The sequence below is a fragment of the Culex pipiens genome, chromosome 1 (assembly GCF_016801865.2).
Source record: "Culex pipiens pallens isolate TS chromosome 1, TS_CPP_V2, whole genome shotgun sequence".
Lineage (NCBI taxonomy): Eukaryota > Metazoa > Arthropoda > Insecta > Diptera > Culicidae > Culex > Culex pipiens.
In genome coordinates this window covers 107,256,157-107,272,519 of record NC_068937.1, presented here as the reverse complement: position 1 = coordinate 107,272,519, position 16,363 = coordinate 107,256,157, and the positions used below count along the sequence as shown (strand labels likewise).

The following is a 16,363-nucleotide window of genomic DNA, read 5'->3' as shown; positions in this document are numbered from 1 at the left end:
AAAAAATGGCATTTGAGGTTTAACATTAAAAGATTCGAAGCTTTAGGTAAAATTCTCACTGGATGGTATCATTATGTTTTTGAAAAAATAATTGCATCAATATATTTCTCGGAGTTTCATCATTTTGTAAGAAAGGCTCTATTTCACCTCTGGTGATATTAAATCGGGTTTTTTTTTCACTATAATCACTGTCTCTTCCTAAACAAACAATCTACCCCTCTTCACAGATCATCTGCCCCCTTGTCAGCCCCCAGAAAACGGCAAGAAATCCGATCGAGGCCTTAAAACCGCCATGGCCTGTTTTGAATGACGCCTTCGTAATTCTTCGATATTAAATGAAAAATTCGCGAAAAACAAGCACTTCCACGGCAGAAAAATTACTCCTTCGACTACACCACATTTTTTCACACATAAAATCGAAATAAAACCGAAAAAACTTCGAAAACCACCGCGACCTGAGACTGATGCTGTTGAGACGTCCGCTCTCGCCCGATGCTCCATATTAAGTTTCCCTTACAATTTCTTACTGTCTTATCCGTCAAAACTCAGATCTTGTTTGCGCGTTGGTAATTTAACGATTTTCGGACACTACACCAAAAAACTCGCATTAAACACTTATTACAACACAGTTTTTCACATGAACTAAAAGAAAACGTTTTTTTTAAACTCGAGGGTCACTTGGTGACGGTTTATTCTCGACTGTGTAGTCCATAAGTAAAACTATTGCGGCTGACCGACAAAGAACTCTTTCTTGCGATGGCCAGCATAGCTGCGACACTCGCGGAGCGGGATTCTGCAAATAAGAACGGTAGATTACAACTGATCTCAGATGCGAGAAGGTACAGCTATGGCAAGAGGAATTAGGGTTTCAAAGGGTTTACAAATTTATCTCCTAACTCGCTACAACAACACTTTTTCATTCAAATGATGAATCCGTGGCTTGCAATTTCATTTTTTTTTGCTTTTCAGCTGGAGAAACCATGAACGGAAAATTTATTTTAAAATCAAAGACGCTTAAATTTTTTTTATCACTTTTATTATGTGTTATATTGTTTATATCTATTTTAAATAGTTGTCTGTAATCAATCATTGTTATTCTCCTGACGGTTCTGCTGCTACTAAATCGCTACCACTTCAATCGGATGTTTAATTTTACCTCAAAAAAAGAATTTCAAATTCCGAACTATCCCTTTTCTTTTCCCTATTTTCATTCACCAAATGGATGGTCAATCGGTATGTTTTAATGTGTTTATGTGTAATGTTTTTTTTTATTGTAATTGCATCAATTTTTGTTGTTGTTAATATAAGTTAAACATGGTTGGAGCTTAACAAAACAACTGAGGGAGAGAATTTTGTTTTGAGTTTTTAGATCAAGCTCGTCCAATTTTGCTTGGGGGGGGGGGGGGGGGGGTTTGAAAGTTTTATTTCGCTATTTCCACACAACACTTACTGCTGCCACGGCCTAAAAAATTGTTTGTTTGTTTGCTGTTGTTTTGTTTTATGTTAGTACTTTTGTATTCCATCTTGTAAGACATTGATCGTTTGTATTGTTATTCTACTCAGCTGTTTTTTTTAGCTTGTATTGTATCATTTATTAGCTAGATTCTATAGCATTTTCTTGTTTTTAGTCAATAATTTAATTATAAAGCATCAAAAGCGAGCAGAATCTAACTGTAATATTGGAATTTCAGTGAAAATATGTTTTTGTTGTACCGAGTGCTTTCGATTTTTTTTAAACTAACGAAAGAGCTTCGTAGTGAGATAAACAATTGTTAAACTTGATTCACTATTACACGCTAAATCATCTCTACCTACCCAGGATCAGATTTAAGCCTTTAAACAAAATTTTGCTGCTGCATTGATGCTCAATCAAAACATATACTTAATAATAACTATACATCATCATTCATATTGTTTTGTAATGTTTTTATTGATTCTACCGTTTCGAAGAGTGTAAATAAATGTGTTTCAACATAATTGGAGTTTTTCCTTGCAACGTGAAAGATAGAATAGTTCCAGGCCCATTGCATGAAAACTTCTGGCATGCATTTGTTTATTTTTGTTAGAAAGAAAGCTTCAGAAAAGCGCACTGTCAAGCGCAAAACTCGATGTTGCATAAGGTGTTCCCTATTGAATATACATACTTTACGGTTTTCTATGCTTTCAATATTGTTTTTCAAAACGTGTTTACTCTTAAATTGAAAAAAATATAAATCAATCGTTCAACTACTGCGAGTTGGCGGCTGTCCCCGTTCTGATCTGATGTTCATCCTGCCGCGCTTTCGTCGTACCTGTCGCGATCGCGCGAGCGCAATTGTTGCTTCCTTCTCCTTGTTTAGTTCATAGTTTTTTTTGTTTTGTTAGAAATTTACCTATTTAGTAGCAGTTAGCACGAGCAGTTGTCACCGTTTCGGGGCCGGTTGTTGCGGTCCGCGTTCAGCTTGATCTGGTCCGGGAACTCGTTGTAGAGTTCGACCTGGAAGAGGACGGAAAGGGACATAGATTTAGGAGATGTGGGACACAGATAACAGGCAAATTAAAAAAAAAAGACGTCTCCCAGTCTTTTAACCAAAACGCATTAATTTTCGTTCAGATTAATCGAACTGATTTAATTTCCTGGAACACGAACTATGAGCTCATGAGGTTTTTGTAAAATGCAAACATCGTTAAGAGGATCAAAACTGTCAAAAGCCAAAATGCACCGATTTTACGGGTTAAACTTTAACAATTAAAACTTTAAAGTCAACCTCATATTTGGGATTTAGGCTCAGTACACCTATCGGATCATGCCCAAAAATTTCCGCAAAATTGGCTCGTTTTTTTTTTAACATCCTAAGTATTGGAACCATTTGCTTTTCCATAAGCATCAGAGCACATAGGGTACTTTTGATCAGATTTATCATATGCTACCCAAAGGCAACCCTAGCGAATGTGTACCGATAATTAAGATGGCCGACCGATATAACGTGCTCTACGTCAAAGTACCACCGTGGTTCACTTGGCCGTTATCGTACAAACTCCTTGCCGCTCCATTTAAAATCGTTGTCGTCTAGCATCCTCTTAAGGCTGGTTGTAAAGTTTAAATTCTCTGTAAAATAGCGAGTTCTGCGTGAATGCTTTTTTCCAGTTCTGCAATCTGAGATTGTCCCCACCTCTTTACTTCATATACGAAAACAAAATCAAGGAAGTTGTACTCGAATCGTTGCTCCTTCAACGTCCACTGTAAACATTCGAGCATACATCTAAGGTGAGCCTTCTTTTGAGCTACCGTTGTGTCGCCAAGAATAAGATTGATGAACAGTAATCGAAGAACGGAGCGATGAGCTAGTTGCAAAACAGCACCTATGTTTCTGCTGTCAAGTAGCGATTAATCATACACAAGACGCAAAACTTTCATGGTTGCTTTCCGAACGGTGAAATCAATGTGTTCGCTGAAGTTGAGCTTTTCATCCAGCATGACTTCGAGGTATTTCATGGACATTACTCGCTCCACGCTTCCACCATCCATCTGCACTCGTTGGTCTGCCGAGTCGTCACCACCATGCACTTTGTCCTTGCAGCTGCAGCTTCTTCCACTATAACCATTCTGAGAATCCGACCAACTCTTCGTTCATAAAATCAAAGCATTCATCGAAGCCAACCGCCAACCACGAACAACACTGTGTCTTCGATCGGCCAACAGATTAACCTGAACTCTCGACAATGATTGATGTTATTCCCTAGCACGCTTTCTGGTGGTAATCTAAGATTTACTGCTGTTTTTAGTGACCTTCGTGACCTGCTACCGGTTGTCAAGGTAACTGATAAACCACCTATCAGGTTCTTTCGGTCAATGGTTCCGATGGCCCGCTTTAAATGCTACCTTCTTCAATGCACTGCTTCCACTTCAGCAACAGGAGAATGGTTAATCTGGCTTATTGGATCTCGGAACCTATGAGTAGGGAACCACTAAAGTCATCTTCCATCCGTATCCAACAGATCTACTGCAACCACGTCCAAACCACAGCCACGTGACCCGTTTTGTGACATTTCCAATTCCAGTGCAACCCTTCTGTGACCGCTCTGTTCACTCCAGCCTGCTTAGCGTGATGGGCTCAAATTCACTCATCAGCTCATCCGCCCCTCCTCTTACAGGTGTAAATGTTCATGTATCTTCTCCACACTCCGAACGAAGAAGTTGTTCAGACGCTTAGCCGTTTCAGCATCCCCTCGTGGCTATCCAAAAACTACATCTGTTGGTAGCTGTCTTCCAGGCTGAACCAGTGACTTCAAACACCTCCAAAGTTTTTTTGAGACTCCACCGCAGCTCCTGATTTCACTGTTGATTGACGAGTTCTTTGATGTGCGAATTTGGTTGACGTGGTAATTTCTGCAATGTTTGTTTTCTCCAGATATAAAGAAACGAAACTCACCTCACTCTCCTGGGCTAACGCGTTTTTGGCAATCGTCTGGAACGCAAGATCTACGTTGATGCCTTCCTTGGCCGACGTCTCAAAGTAGGGAATATCATTTTTGGCCTGGCACCACTGCTGGGCACGCTTCGTTGACACCTAAAAAGAAGACATTTTGATAAGATTACCAACTTCTAAACACAGCACAGTTAATGCAACCGTACCGCACGATTCTCCAGATCGATCTTGTTGCCGAGCACTACGAACGGAAAGTGGTCCGGGTCGCGCGGGCTCGCCTGGATCAGAAACTCGTCCCGCCACGAGTCGAGATTCTTGAAGGTGTTCGGCGCGGTCGTATCGTACACCAGCACGCAGCAGTCCGCCCCGCGGTAGAACGCCACTCCGAGCGACTGGAAACGCTCCTGACCGGCCGTGTCCCAAATCTGAAACCAAAGAGAAACGGGTTAGCATTTAAAGATATCTCCATCGATCGCACCGAAACTGACCTGCATCGTGACGACCCGATCGTCGATGACCACCTCCTTGGTGAGAAAGTCCGCCCCGATCGTGGCCTTGTATTGGTTCGAGAAGCGCTTGTTCACGTACTGGTTCATCAGCGAAGTCTTGCCGACGCTGCTGTCGCCGAGGATGATCACCTTCAGTAGGACCTTTTTCCTGGTCGCCATCCTGGCCGATCAATCAACAAGAATTGTTTAGAAGTTTTCTCGTCTCTAAAGCCGACCCTGGCCGCTAGTCGGTTCTAAATAGAAAGAGAGCAAACATCAGAATTTGAACGTTATTGATAAGTTGACAGTTTTGGGCGGGACGCAAAGCGATAAAATATGCAAATCACTGTACCGACTCTGATGTCAACACAGCAAAATGTGTCATCGACCGTCGTCGTCGTCGTTTATCAGACTTGAACATGCTTGAAATGCTGTGATCATTTGCAGATCGCTAATACTTGGTAAATACGGACGTTTTCTATTGTGACGTTGAAGCGATGCCTGCGGCTGCTCTCTCTAATCACGGGTTTTTATCACTGTACTGGAACCTTCACAGCAGTGCATTCAGTTGAGCTGAGCTAAACTTGTGTAAACAACTTCATCGCGCTAGGTATCTTTCTAATTTGCTTCGAGATCATTGCTCTGTAGATGATTTTTTTTTGATTCCCCAACGAGAAAGTTCAAAACTCAATGAATTCTTAAATTACTGCTAGCCTAAAGTGGCTCCTCAGACTATTCATAATCATCAAATTTAGATTTTATTTGATTGTTTTTAAATCTTTGTTTAGTAACACTTGAAAATCACAAAAATAATGAATTGGTTTAAAAGTCCTAAAAAAATCGGTGCATAAACATGACAAAATAAACAAAAAAAAATCACAAATGTTCAATGATGGAAGAATCTTTATCAAAAGAAAATCTTTTGACGCTTATCAAGAGAAAAAAAGGAATGGAAAAAAGGCTCTCCTCTCATGCGCATGGAAGATCGGCAAAAAGAAACTCAAAAAATTATTATCTGGATTATTGGGCGGGTCACCGATTTTACTATTACACTAGCACAGCGGTTCTCAACCTGGGGTACATGTACCCCTTGAGGTAACACGAGGGGTCTCAGGGGGTACCGGAAGACAATCCACGTAATGGCGGAAATTGGAAAAAATATTGTTAGAGATATATTCGATATATATTTGAAACCAAACCTGCACAACAACAAACAAGCAAAACAATTAAGGCGTTATTTTTTTTTTTTTCAAAATGTATTTATTAATTTTCGTTTTTGCCAAGTAACTACCGTCAACTGGGGTGAATCGGGACTACAGTCTGATTAGGGACAGCAGTGTTTAGAGCACTTAAGGGTTTTAAATTTGAAAATGGATGTACACATTTTGTTGGTCTGAGTCTGTTCTATCCGAAACAACCAGAAAAATCATAATATTGTGCTCTAACATGGTTAAAACTGCTGTCCCAATTCGCCCCATGTGTCCAAATTCGCCCCAGTTGACGGTATTGCAGTTTTTGATTTGTATGAAATTTTGTCTATTGATTTTGTATGACCAAATTAGTTATTTTTAAATTAAAAAAGAATAATTTAAGGTGAAATTCCAAAACAACAGAAAAATGGCGGAAAAGGCTGCCGTCACTACCCCTTAATTCTCATTAATGATTGGTTGTTTCACCTTAGACCCCAGCAACGAAAAATTTCCACTACTAGAAATTCGACTCTAGGATCACTATTTTGCCACCTACCTTTTCCACACGTTATCACCAACCAAGTATGACCATGATTTACCTTCCTCACTAAGTTTGGCTTCACATTTTGTCCAAAAACTTCCAAAAACTCAGTCTAAATTAGAGTCACTAAAAAATTGCACCACGGTTTCTTCTTTTTCCCGAAAAATACACTTCTTCTTCTCAAATCTGAGCCCCACTTTATTTTATATATTTCTGCCTATCTCTCTGGGCGGATCGGTCTGGTATCACTAAGCACATCTTTTTATGGTAAAAACTTTCCGAAACACTGGTTTTGACGAGCCAAAAAAGTACAATTTTATCACAATTTGCCGACTTTACTAGAACCCGAGCAACCGACCGAAAATATTATCGTTGTATTTGTCTTTATCTGTACACATCGTACACACTACTCTTTCAAAGTGTGTGTGAATTATTTGGTAAATCATCATTTCTCACTGCACATTTGAAAAAGGCACGCTAAAACAAAGCCTCGTGCCTCAGTTTAATTTGGCACAAGCCCTATCCAAAAGTGTATGATTCAGTGTGCAAAGTGTTGCCAATCAAATAAATCAGCAAAATTTACCCAAGCATTTTTTTATTCTAATTTCAACCAAAACAAACATTTGGGTTTGAAAAAAAAAACAGAGAACTGGCAAATATATATTTTTATGCTAAAAAAAATATTTAGGCAGCATTCAATTGGCAAAAGAAAGCAATCAAAATAAAAAGAAACAACAAGGATTTTTAGTCACCATCGACCTGGCCTCACTGCTATTGCAGACAGCCCAACTGTCAGTTAGAGGGGAAAACAGCGAAAACAGAGAGCGCATGGCTTTCTACCTAAGGTACTGGCGATTGAGTGTGTAGTAGTGCGGTTGTCAAAATCGTTATCTCTGACTCTCTCACTCCACTGACACTGACATTGTTTATGTTTTGGTTTTCCTGGCACGGTCCATTGTTCGTTTGTTATTGTTTTGGTTTTAGTGGCACGGAGTCATGCACTCACACTAATGCAAAGCAAGATCGCGAGTACCTATGATATACAGCCTTGCAGAGAGCGAACAAAAACACATCTCAGTAAACTGTCAAGCAGCTAAGAGCGAAGAAAAAAAAATGAGCGGCGGAATCGACGGTGAAAAAAGTAATTTTTCCCACAAATCCGGCCACGGAAATCGGCTGGTCAAGTCCCCGAAAGAGCCGTTTTTTCGCCATGAGGAATCTCGGTAACGGTGAGTTCATTACTGGCCGTTTAGATTGGAGGAGCACTTCGATCGTACCCATCGGAACAGGAATTCTAATGAAGATATTTTCAGATGACCCCGAAGCTGCTCTGTCGAAAATCCGTTCCAGCTGTGTGACGGTGACTCCAATTTACTCTCCAAACATCCGTTCCAGCTGTTCAATTCTGGTTCTTTATCGAGCGCAGATTTACGAGGCCCACGGGAGTGTGCCGTGTCCATCAAATTCAGATTGATTACGAGGAAATTTATACGAAACTTTAACCTCGGGAATCGGGAGGAACGGACGCGGACAGTTTCTATCTGTAGAATAATCATTATGGCGAACCTGTGCCAATACCGGTGTTCTCAGCCTGGTTAAATGTATACTCATCGAGGAGGAAAAGGACCTGTAACTTTTTGTCGGCCGGAAATCGCGGGATTCTCCTAGATAATGTCCGTGTATACTAACGCACAAGCAGGTGAAATTCGTTGCCCCGTCGTAACTATCCTCAACGTGTGATTTGGTCGACGTGTGATTGGGTTATTAAAATGTAATATTAAGCTAACGAAAAAAGTTGACTACTAAAACCCATTCGAAATGATTCTTTTTGATAATCCCCTAAACCTTTTTTCAATAGAAATATACAGATATTCAAAAAAGCAAAGCAATCCACTTTAATCCAGATATTCAATATAAAGAATTGATTAATAAGAGAGAACAAGAACCAAAACCTCAACCTTCCCTAAGTATTAAAAAAATCACAGATTGAAAACTAACTTAATTTCTCAAAATTTAATTTAATGAGAGCGTAGATACCAGGAAATCCGGCCATCGGGAACCTGCTACAACCGGCAGCATGTCTGTGCAATTTTTTTTTATGAACTTCTACTATTATAAGTGTATTTAGTGCTACAAGTATACGTTAAATACTGATTATTTTTTGTTTTTTGTTTTTTTCGATGTTTCGGATTTCCAGAACCGAAAGGTCACATGGCCACACTAATTAATAACATTAATATTTAGGGTCAAACGTCAAAGTCAAAGTATACACACACAAATAAAACTGAAAGCGATTCGATTGGTTAAAATTGCAGGTGATGCCATTCGTCTATGATGGGGTCTTTTTATATTTTATCAGGTTCCCGGTGGCCACAGAGACCAAATCCGGTTTCTCTAAAGAATCAGAGTCAAAAACAATTCGACGAAATACAAATCGCAAAAACCTGTGTGCAAAATGGAGACAGAGCTTATCGAAGAAAAAAAAATCACAAATCTAGATTAAATTTTCAAAACAACCTATCCCTCATGGGTTTCCTATGCAGATAGGGCCTTTTGAAAATTTAATCGAGAAATCACTTCGTGCATCATCCAATTCCCACTGCTAGATGAATTAACCTTTTTGTAAATGTTTACTTTTGTTAGCAAACAAAACGAATAGATTTGTGTTTGATAAGTGTTTGTAAATAAGGTAAGGATTGTATCGGTGTGTGTGGCAGTTTTACCAACACAAGCATTATGAAAATGATTAATGATTTCGATGATTGTTACCAAGAAGAAGAAGACGAAGAAGAAGCCCAAATAGGTTGTTCTGGAATTTCACCTTAACAATTGTGTATGCAATTATGTTACTGTAGAGGCATGAAATATGTTCGATAAACTGTTTAAGACAGTTGATAGCAAATGAAGGTTAACTGGAGTGCTAAGGATGTTCCGATTGAATCTCTGAGAGATTTCCGTGAACAGCTTGAGATGAAAGCAGCCGGAAGGACAGAAGAAGGTCTCGATATGAACTGAAGGTTTTGGCTCTCGTGTGCTAATTGTTAGTGCTTTCTTTGTACTCTTTTATTGATTATCAGCCGAGTCCTTAATCTAATAAGATCAAGACTATTTTGCTCACGGCTGATTGATAACTGAACTTTTGAGGAAGCTTTAAGAGGTGTATGATTATGGAAGTCAACTGCAAGTTTATTCTGTTAATGTATATTTTTTTGTTGGAAGAGAGTAGAGAAGTGAGGTGCTTATATTAATAAGAATAGGTTCTGGCGCTGCCTACAAGTGTTGTCTAAAAGAGTTCAATCGTAGATAAGGCGATGGCTCGAACCCTCGGCCTAACCATCGAAAAGTGTAACGTGACGGTCATTGGAGCCAACGCAGTGAAGACGCAAGCAAAGAAGGGAGTCAACCTTACCTTCTCGTCAAGGTACTGTCAGTTCCAAGACAACATCTCGTGTCTGATTTCGGACAACCCCACGGGACGGATCCCGTCGGCGAGAATCGAGACAGCTGCCTGGTACATCCCGAGCGACTTGTTCCTGGCAGACCCGAAGTTCAGCGAGCCGCACGAGATCGACCTGGTCATGGCGTCGAACTACGTGTGAAACTTGCTGCGAACGGATCGAGTGAAATTGGCGAACGGCACCGTGACTCTGCGTGAAACCGAGTTGGGCTGGATCGTGACTGGCGTGTACGACCCGTTCCAGCAGCTGAGTTGCCAAGTCGTCCACTCGAACATCACGTTGAAGGATCAGCTGAACAACGCAATCGAGAAGTTCTGGCTGGTCGAAGAACTAGCCGACAAGCAGTTGCAAACCAACGAAGAACAGGAAGTGGAAGAGCACTTTCGCGGCACCCACGGCCGCGACGAAAGTGGCCGCTTCGTCGTCCAGTTGCCGTTCAAGGACACGGTTCTTGAGCTGGACGACAACCGAGTCCAGGTGTTGAGAAGATTCAACCTGCTGGAGCGCCGTCTGTCGCGCAACCCGGAACTCCGAGAACAGTACACGGCGTTCGTCGAAGAGTACGAGGCGCTGGGTCACTGCAAGGAGATTTATTGTCGCTCTGGCACTAAACCGAATCGAGCGATTTCCACTCTCGCCGCACTTTTTCTCTCCGCCTTTTTCTGTCAAGCTTAATTTGGTATTACTCGATCAGTGTGTAAGCCAACTTTGTTGTGATTCCTCCATATTGTTTTGATTGACGAAAATTTTTGGCGGTGGATGAACCAACTTTTTTTGTTTATTTAATGAAAAACAAAATAAAATATGCACTATTTTTACCTGCAGAAATGGTCAACATAATCATCCAAAATTTCTAACGCCATCACGCAAGCGCTGATGCTATAAAGCTTGACAGAAAAAGGCGGAGAGAAAAAGTGCGGCGAGAGTGGAAATCGCTCGTTTCGATTTGGTGCCAGAGCGACAAAATATTTTTTCAGTGACGTTTATCCTCGCGTTCAACACAACTTGTTACACTCAGAATTAGAATTGATAAGTTTGCAAAGCGTAGTGTCAGATAAGTCGCCGCGAAAATTCGATTTATTTCCGAAACCACAATATGAACAACAAGACCTACCAGAAGTGCGTAAGTACTACCTGCCGCACCACGCTGTGCTCAAACCGTCCAGTTCGTCCACGAAGCTGCGAGTGGTTTTCGACGCCAGCGCCAAGGCCGACAAGTACTCCCTGAACGATGTGTTGAAGTTGGGACCGACCGCCCAGAACTAGGTCCAGAACGACCTGTTCTCCATCGTTCTTCGATTCCGTCGTCATCCGGTCGCATTCACCGCCGACGTGGTGAAGATGTATCGGCAGTGAATACTGAATATGTGAGACGAGCGATCATAACATTCATTTTGCTCCAGAAGAGGTGATAGTGAATTGTTGAAGTTAAGATCAAATGGTTGACAAAATTTGTTCCGCTGTAATGCTATGATTCTCATATTTGAAAGTTGGATGTCTTGATAAGGATGTTTTCATTGGCTTGCTTAAGGGATTTCAGATAAATTTAGGTAACGTCTTGTTTTGATGGAGACGGCTTGATTGTTGACATGACTTGGTTGTTTGGAAGCAGACGCGTTTCGAAATAGTTGTTCAATGTCTAGCTCACCCTGGGTGCCTAAGTGTATGAAAGTACGGCACGGGGCGAAGGCGCTGAATACCCATATTTACACTTAGAATTGTTGGGCGCTCGCCGCGGAGTATGAACCGGCGACCACTGGATTGTGAGTCCGTTTGCTCCACGCGAAAGGGTCATTGAAATAGTTAATCTCACAATGGAGCTCTAGCGTAACGTATTAAAATGAATCTGCTTCACAAATAGGGATTGAATATTGTTATCAGCATGCTCCATGGAGAATGTATTATGTAGGAATTGAAGAATCATCCTTAATTCATACTGTTAAATAAAACGAACGAAAAATGGGTCAATGCTGGAATTAGGGTTTTAAGACTTTCTAAAGACAGTTGAATCAGATGGAGATTTTTTTCTCGCTTATTTTTATCGGACAAGGAGAGAGATGTAGAGTTATGAGTAGTTCCAAGTGTAGCATCTACACATAAAATCGTGCTTGCCATTTCATTAGGGCACAAAACTTTTGTAAACAAGAGTGTGTCCCTTTCACACCTTATGTAAACTGTCATTTGAGTGAAAGGGATACACTATTGTTTACAAAAGTTTTGTGCCCTTTTGAAATGTTAGGCTCCAAATGAGTAAACCAAGTTCAGATGTGTCAGACGAACGAACGAACATGAGCGAGAGAGTAAATGTCAAACGTCAGTTGTGATTGAATTGCAGTATGGAACGGATGTGTGTTAGGGGAGTGAAGATTCTACACTAACAATGAGATTCACAAAACAATATTCGGCTGATTGATTTTCTTTGAAAAGTTCGGGAGCTCTTATCTTTTGAGTGTTTGCAAAAGGACATGATGGCAAGTCAAAAATAAGGTTTTTGGGTTGTAGAGCCGTAATATTACTCTAAAAATGCTTTAAATTTATCTAAGACTATGACATCTAAGATTACGGCCATTATGGCGGTAATGGATTATTGGAAATATAAATTTAGTAATGAAACAAGTAATCAACAACTAGAATTTGAATAGTTTGAGATTGCAGAACTCGGGTTTGAAAATAAATAAATCGAAAAACAACATTTTGTCATGATTAATCTAACTTCGGATAATCAAGTTTGGACTGTACTTGAACTTTGTGCGCACGAAAAAAAAAAAATTGAATAGATTTTTGAACATCTGCATTTTTCATGCACACAAGACTGAAATGAATAGTATTCAAAATATCAAATATTTAAACGTGAGCTCATACCAACACATAGAAATACGAGCAATTTGCATGTATTTTATTTATCCCTAACAAATAACTTTCAATAGGAAACTAAGTTATTGATAGTCTAAATAACAAATAATAATTGTCGAAACAACGAAAGGCAAACCCAGTTCCAAAGCCAAGGTCGTCGGCCAATGTTTTAACCGTTTGCACAACTCGCTGCATTTTAAAAATCAGAAGCAAACATCCCCCCTCTGAAGCTGCTGAGTAACGTACCAACTCAATAACCCCAAAAACCAACAGGCAATCACCACTGGCAATAAACAGCAACAAAGAAGCAAATGTATCAATGGAATTTTGCGAAATCGCTTCAAACCAGCCAGCCGTTGATTCGTTCGTTGCTCATTGTTCTTGACGGGAACCGCAAAATGTATACTATGGGTAAGTGAATATCGACAAGAAAGCAGCAGGATGCACTCGGAGTTGAACGTAATGTTTTTGCTAGAGCTTCCTCACTTCTGCATGATTGCTTTTTTCACACTGAATATTTTTAACGGCTCGTTGCAACCGAAAAAAATGGTTGTGAAAGCGCGTGTTTCGTAATCACCGCCAAAATCCGTCATTTGCGAATTATGGACGGACTATGGTAGAATGTCGAACTAAATGAACTCAACAAAATTGAAAGTTGAAATTCATTGATAAGCTGTAATTTCACGATCGGCTTATCACTGGCAACCACTACAGATCGCTACTAGCTTGTAGAAAGAGAGACGTGACGTGACACTCAATACTCACAGTTCGCAGAAATGGAACAAAACGACGACGACGACAAGCGAGTGTCTTTTTCCTTCCGCTCTTGGAATATCGCTTTGTGACGTCGATTGAACGACTTGTTATGATTTATTTTCGTCCCCTTTAGAGTTCAGCTCGAGTTGGAAACATTCCTGCAACGATTGTCGAACTACCCGTATGGTCCAGCAGCAAAATTTGACTATATTGATAGCACGACCTAGGACGGTGGAACTACCAGCCAGGCCAACAAGTTGCACCAACACAAACAGCCACTTGCCAGTCATAAGCGGATGATTCATTCATTATCAGCTTCTATACCTACTGCTACGACAGAATACAGGGATGATGCCTTGGAAGTGTGGTTTCGTGGCCAAGTTAAAGCCTAGAATAGCGTGTCTAGAACAAATGGTGCACGCTTCTACACGGTTCTGCATTTGATTGGCATCGATATGTGGACCAGTGGAACCAGGGCATATCGCTGACTGGTCGTGCAGTTTATTAAATGAGGTCACATGGACTTTGAAATGGAGCTGAACGTTAGGAATTAGCAACATTCGTATAATTTTTAAATTATCTAATTAAATGATTTTGGTACAGAATCCTGAGACTACACCGTAAAGTAGATGAAGGCTCCATAATTGTATATGCAAATGCATGGTATTATCATAGTCATAAATACAGCAATCTTACTATTGAGGCGCGATAGGATGTCGAAACGGGTCCGGTTCTGTGACGGTGAGTTATTCACATATTCGGTGTCTTTTCGCAGCTGACCTGTACAGCTGTGCTCGTGCTCCCGCTTGCTCTGATTGTTTTCAACGTTTCTGATCGATTTTCAAGCGACAACATGGGCACCTGTCAAAACAATAACAATCAACAAACAGAAAACGAGGGGCTTGCTTCGGCGCTGTTCGTGGGGCGAATGTCACTAAAATAATGTTTTCTTTAGGCTGGGAAAAATACTCTTCTAGAAAATCCAGCTTGACTTGTGTAGACAGACACTCAGCTAATGTTTGTGTATCCTGACCCAGTACTGGCTCTAAACTCCACACAAAGAAGCCGCTGCAAGACCCAGACTTGAATGTTTTTACAACCAGCAGTTGAACGCGCAACACTGCTACGCGTTCGGGGCCAAAACAAAAAAAGTTAGAGGCCTTCTTTCACTGCCACTTCCACACCACTCTGCTGAATGTGTCTGAATGTATTGGTACCAAAGCACCATGACGAGACTAGCCAGCCCAGCAGAGACGCAATTATTATTTTGTTGATCCTCGCCCGACGTCGTACCAATGCATGTCGCTCTCTGACTAATTCAGAACAACGACGACGACGGAACGGAAATCTTTCGACGCAGAACCCGCGCACTATCGCGGTCCAAGGGACGGAAAGATGATTAGAAGAACCTCAGAAATATTCTGACTGATTTGGACGGGGCTTATCTCTGTGTGTAATTCGAGAGACGGGTCGAGTGTTTTTGTTGTTTTCTCTCTCGCTCTTTCTTGGCCATGGCACCATGACTGGAGGAGCAGCAAGGTGGTGCAGGCCAGAGGGGGAGGAACGACGGACGTAACGTCACCCCAGATTGTCCCGTTGTTCCGATGGTGGTGCGATAATCGCTAATTAATCCATTTTGCTTCCTGGTTGTGGTTTTTTGACAGTGTCACAGCAATCAAATGCAGCTGACCTCGGCTGGAGGAATCGGATACCCTCGGGCAAAGCGGAAGGGTGGCATTTAGTTCCTCCTCCCTTCTTTTTAACAAAGGAATTTTACACAATCTTGTCATCCAAGTTGCACGACGACGACAGCGATCGAAAACGCAGAAAAACACACACGATCAAAGTAGGCTTTTGCGTCACCGATTCTCGCACTGGACAAAACAAAATCCCGTAATCAACCCGATTCCGTACCGTGTAATCCACAACTCGAGGAAGCAGGTTTTTCTTCGCACGAACCAAACTCGAACGCAGTAGAAAATTCACTTTTTTCACTTCACAAATTTGTCGACTCAACTTTTTCTCTCTCACCACTGCACTGACTGACTGACTGCTGCTGAACTAAACTGACACTGACTGTGCTCAGCACTGCTGAGTGACGCAAGGATGCCAGCTGAAATGTTTTCTTCCCTGTCAAGGCATCCCTGTCAAGGCATTTAATAAGGTATGATGGATTTTTTTTAAATATTTCGTAAATAAATGGATTGCGATCAGATGAAAAAAAATGTTATAACTTGAGGGAAATTTTCATATGTTTTATTATTCAGTTGAAAACGTCTTTTACAATCTGCAATTAAACGTCAAATTGCTTATATGCCAACATCAGGTGCTCGATGGAATTACATGTCGTTCCCCCAAATCATGGTTTTTTATTGTGAGTAAACTTTTTTTTTAGTTTATATTTATTCAGATTTTCTTTTCCATGTACATTCATTCAGTTTATTATTGAGTATCCAATCACAATCGATGACTTTTCACCTCAATTTTAAATACAAGCATCTTTCATTTCCAGAGTTTTTTTTTAAAAGGTCCTATAACCTATTGTCTTTCATATGTTTATAGGACCTAATAAAAAAAAAGTCGAGATTTATTCATGAAATATTGTAGCTTTCGCTATTCAGTGATTTCAAATGTAGGAGGTCCTACATGTACAAAAGGGAAAAGGGAT

The 16,363-nt window shown here is 40.7% G+C and overlaps 2 protein-coding genes across 3 annotated transcripts; one reads left to right on the top strand and one right to left on the bottom strand.

Moving 5' to 3' along the window:
* Window positions 1–1,566: 1,566 nt before the first annotated feature.
* LOC120420722 (ras-related protein rab7) lies at window positions 1,567–15,770 on the bottom strand. 2 transcript variants are annotated; one of them, XM_039583820.2, is made up of 5 exons: window positions 15,610–15,770; window positions 4,898–5,151; window positions 4,616–4,834; window positions 4,413–4,550; window positions 1,567–2,476 (listed from the first exon to the last, which is right to left on the bottom strand). In XM_039583820.2, exons 2-5 carry the CDS (start codon window positions 5,075–5,077, stop codon window positions 2,387–2,389), a joined length of 627 nt encoding a protein of 208 aa, XP_039439754.1. In that variant the 5' UTR covers window positions 5,078–5,151; window positions 15,610–15,770; the 3' UTR covers window positions 1,567–2,386. The 2 variants fall into 2 exon arrangements, with proteins under 2 accessions (XP_039439754.1, XP_039439755.1); XM_039583821.2 differs by lacking the exon at window positions 15,610–15,770 and adding an exon at window positions 13,705–13,859.
* On the top strand, window positions 9,940–11,352 carry LOC120420709 (uncharacterized). Its single transcript, XM_039583803.1, has 3 exons — window positions 9,940–10,221; window positions 10,291–10,681; window positions 11,195–11,352. The coding sequence occupies exons 1-3, from the start codon at window positions 9,940–9,942 to the stop codon at window positions 11,350–11,352; spliced, it is 831 nt and encodes a 276-aa protein (XP_039439737.1).
* Window positions 15,771–16,363: the final 593 nt, after the last annotated feature.

Excerpts from the sequence above, each read along its gene's own strand:
- LOC120420722 (XM_039583820.2), bottom strand. The coding sequence starts at position 5,077 with ATGGCGACCAGGAAAAAGGTCCTACTGAAGGTGATCATCCTCGGCGAC. Across the intron at positions 4,551-4,615 it reads TCGATCTGGAGAATCGTGCG|GTGTCAACGAAGCGTGCCCA; the intron begins GTACGGTTGCAT and ends TCTTCTTTTTAG. Across the intron at positions 2,477-4,412 it reads CGTTAGCCCAGGAGAGTGAG|GTCGAACTCTACAACGAGTT; the intron begins GTGAGTTTCGTT and ends GTCCTCTTCCAG.
- LOC120420709 (XM_039583803.1), top strand. The coding sequence starts at position 9,940 with ATGGCTCGAACCCTCGGCCTAACCATCGAAAAGTGTAACGTGACGGTC. Across the intron at positions 10,222-10,290 it reads TGGTCATGGCGTCGAACTAC|TTGGGCTGGATCGTGACTGG; the intron begins GTGTGAAACTTG and ends CGTGAAACCGAG. Across the intron at positions 10,682-11,194 it reads TCACTGCAAGGAGATTTATT|ACCTACCAGAAGTGCGTAAG; the intron begins GTCGCTCTGGCA and ends ATGAACAACAAG.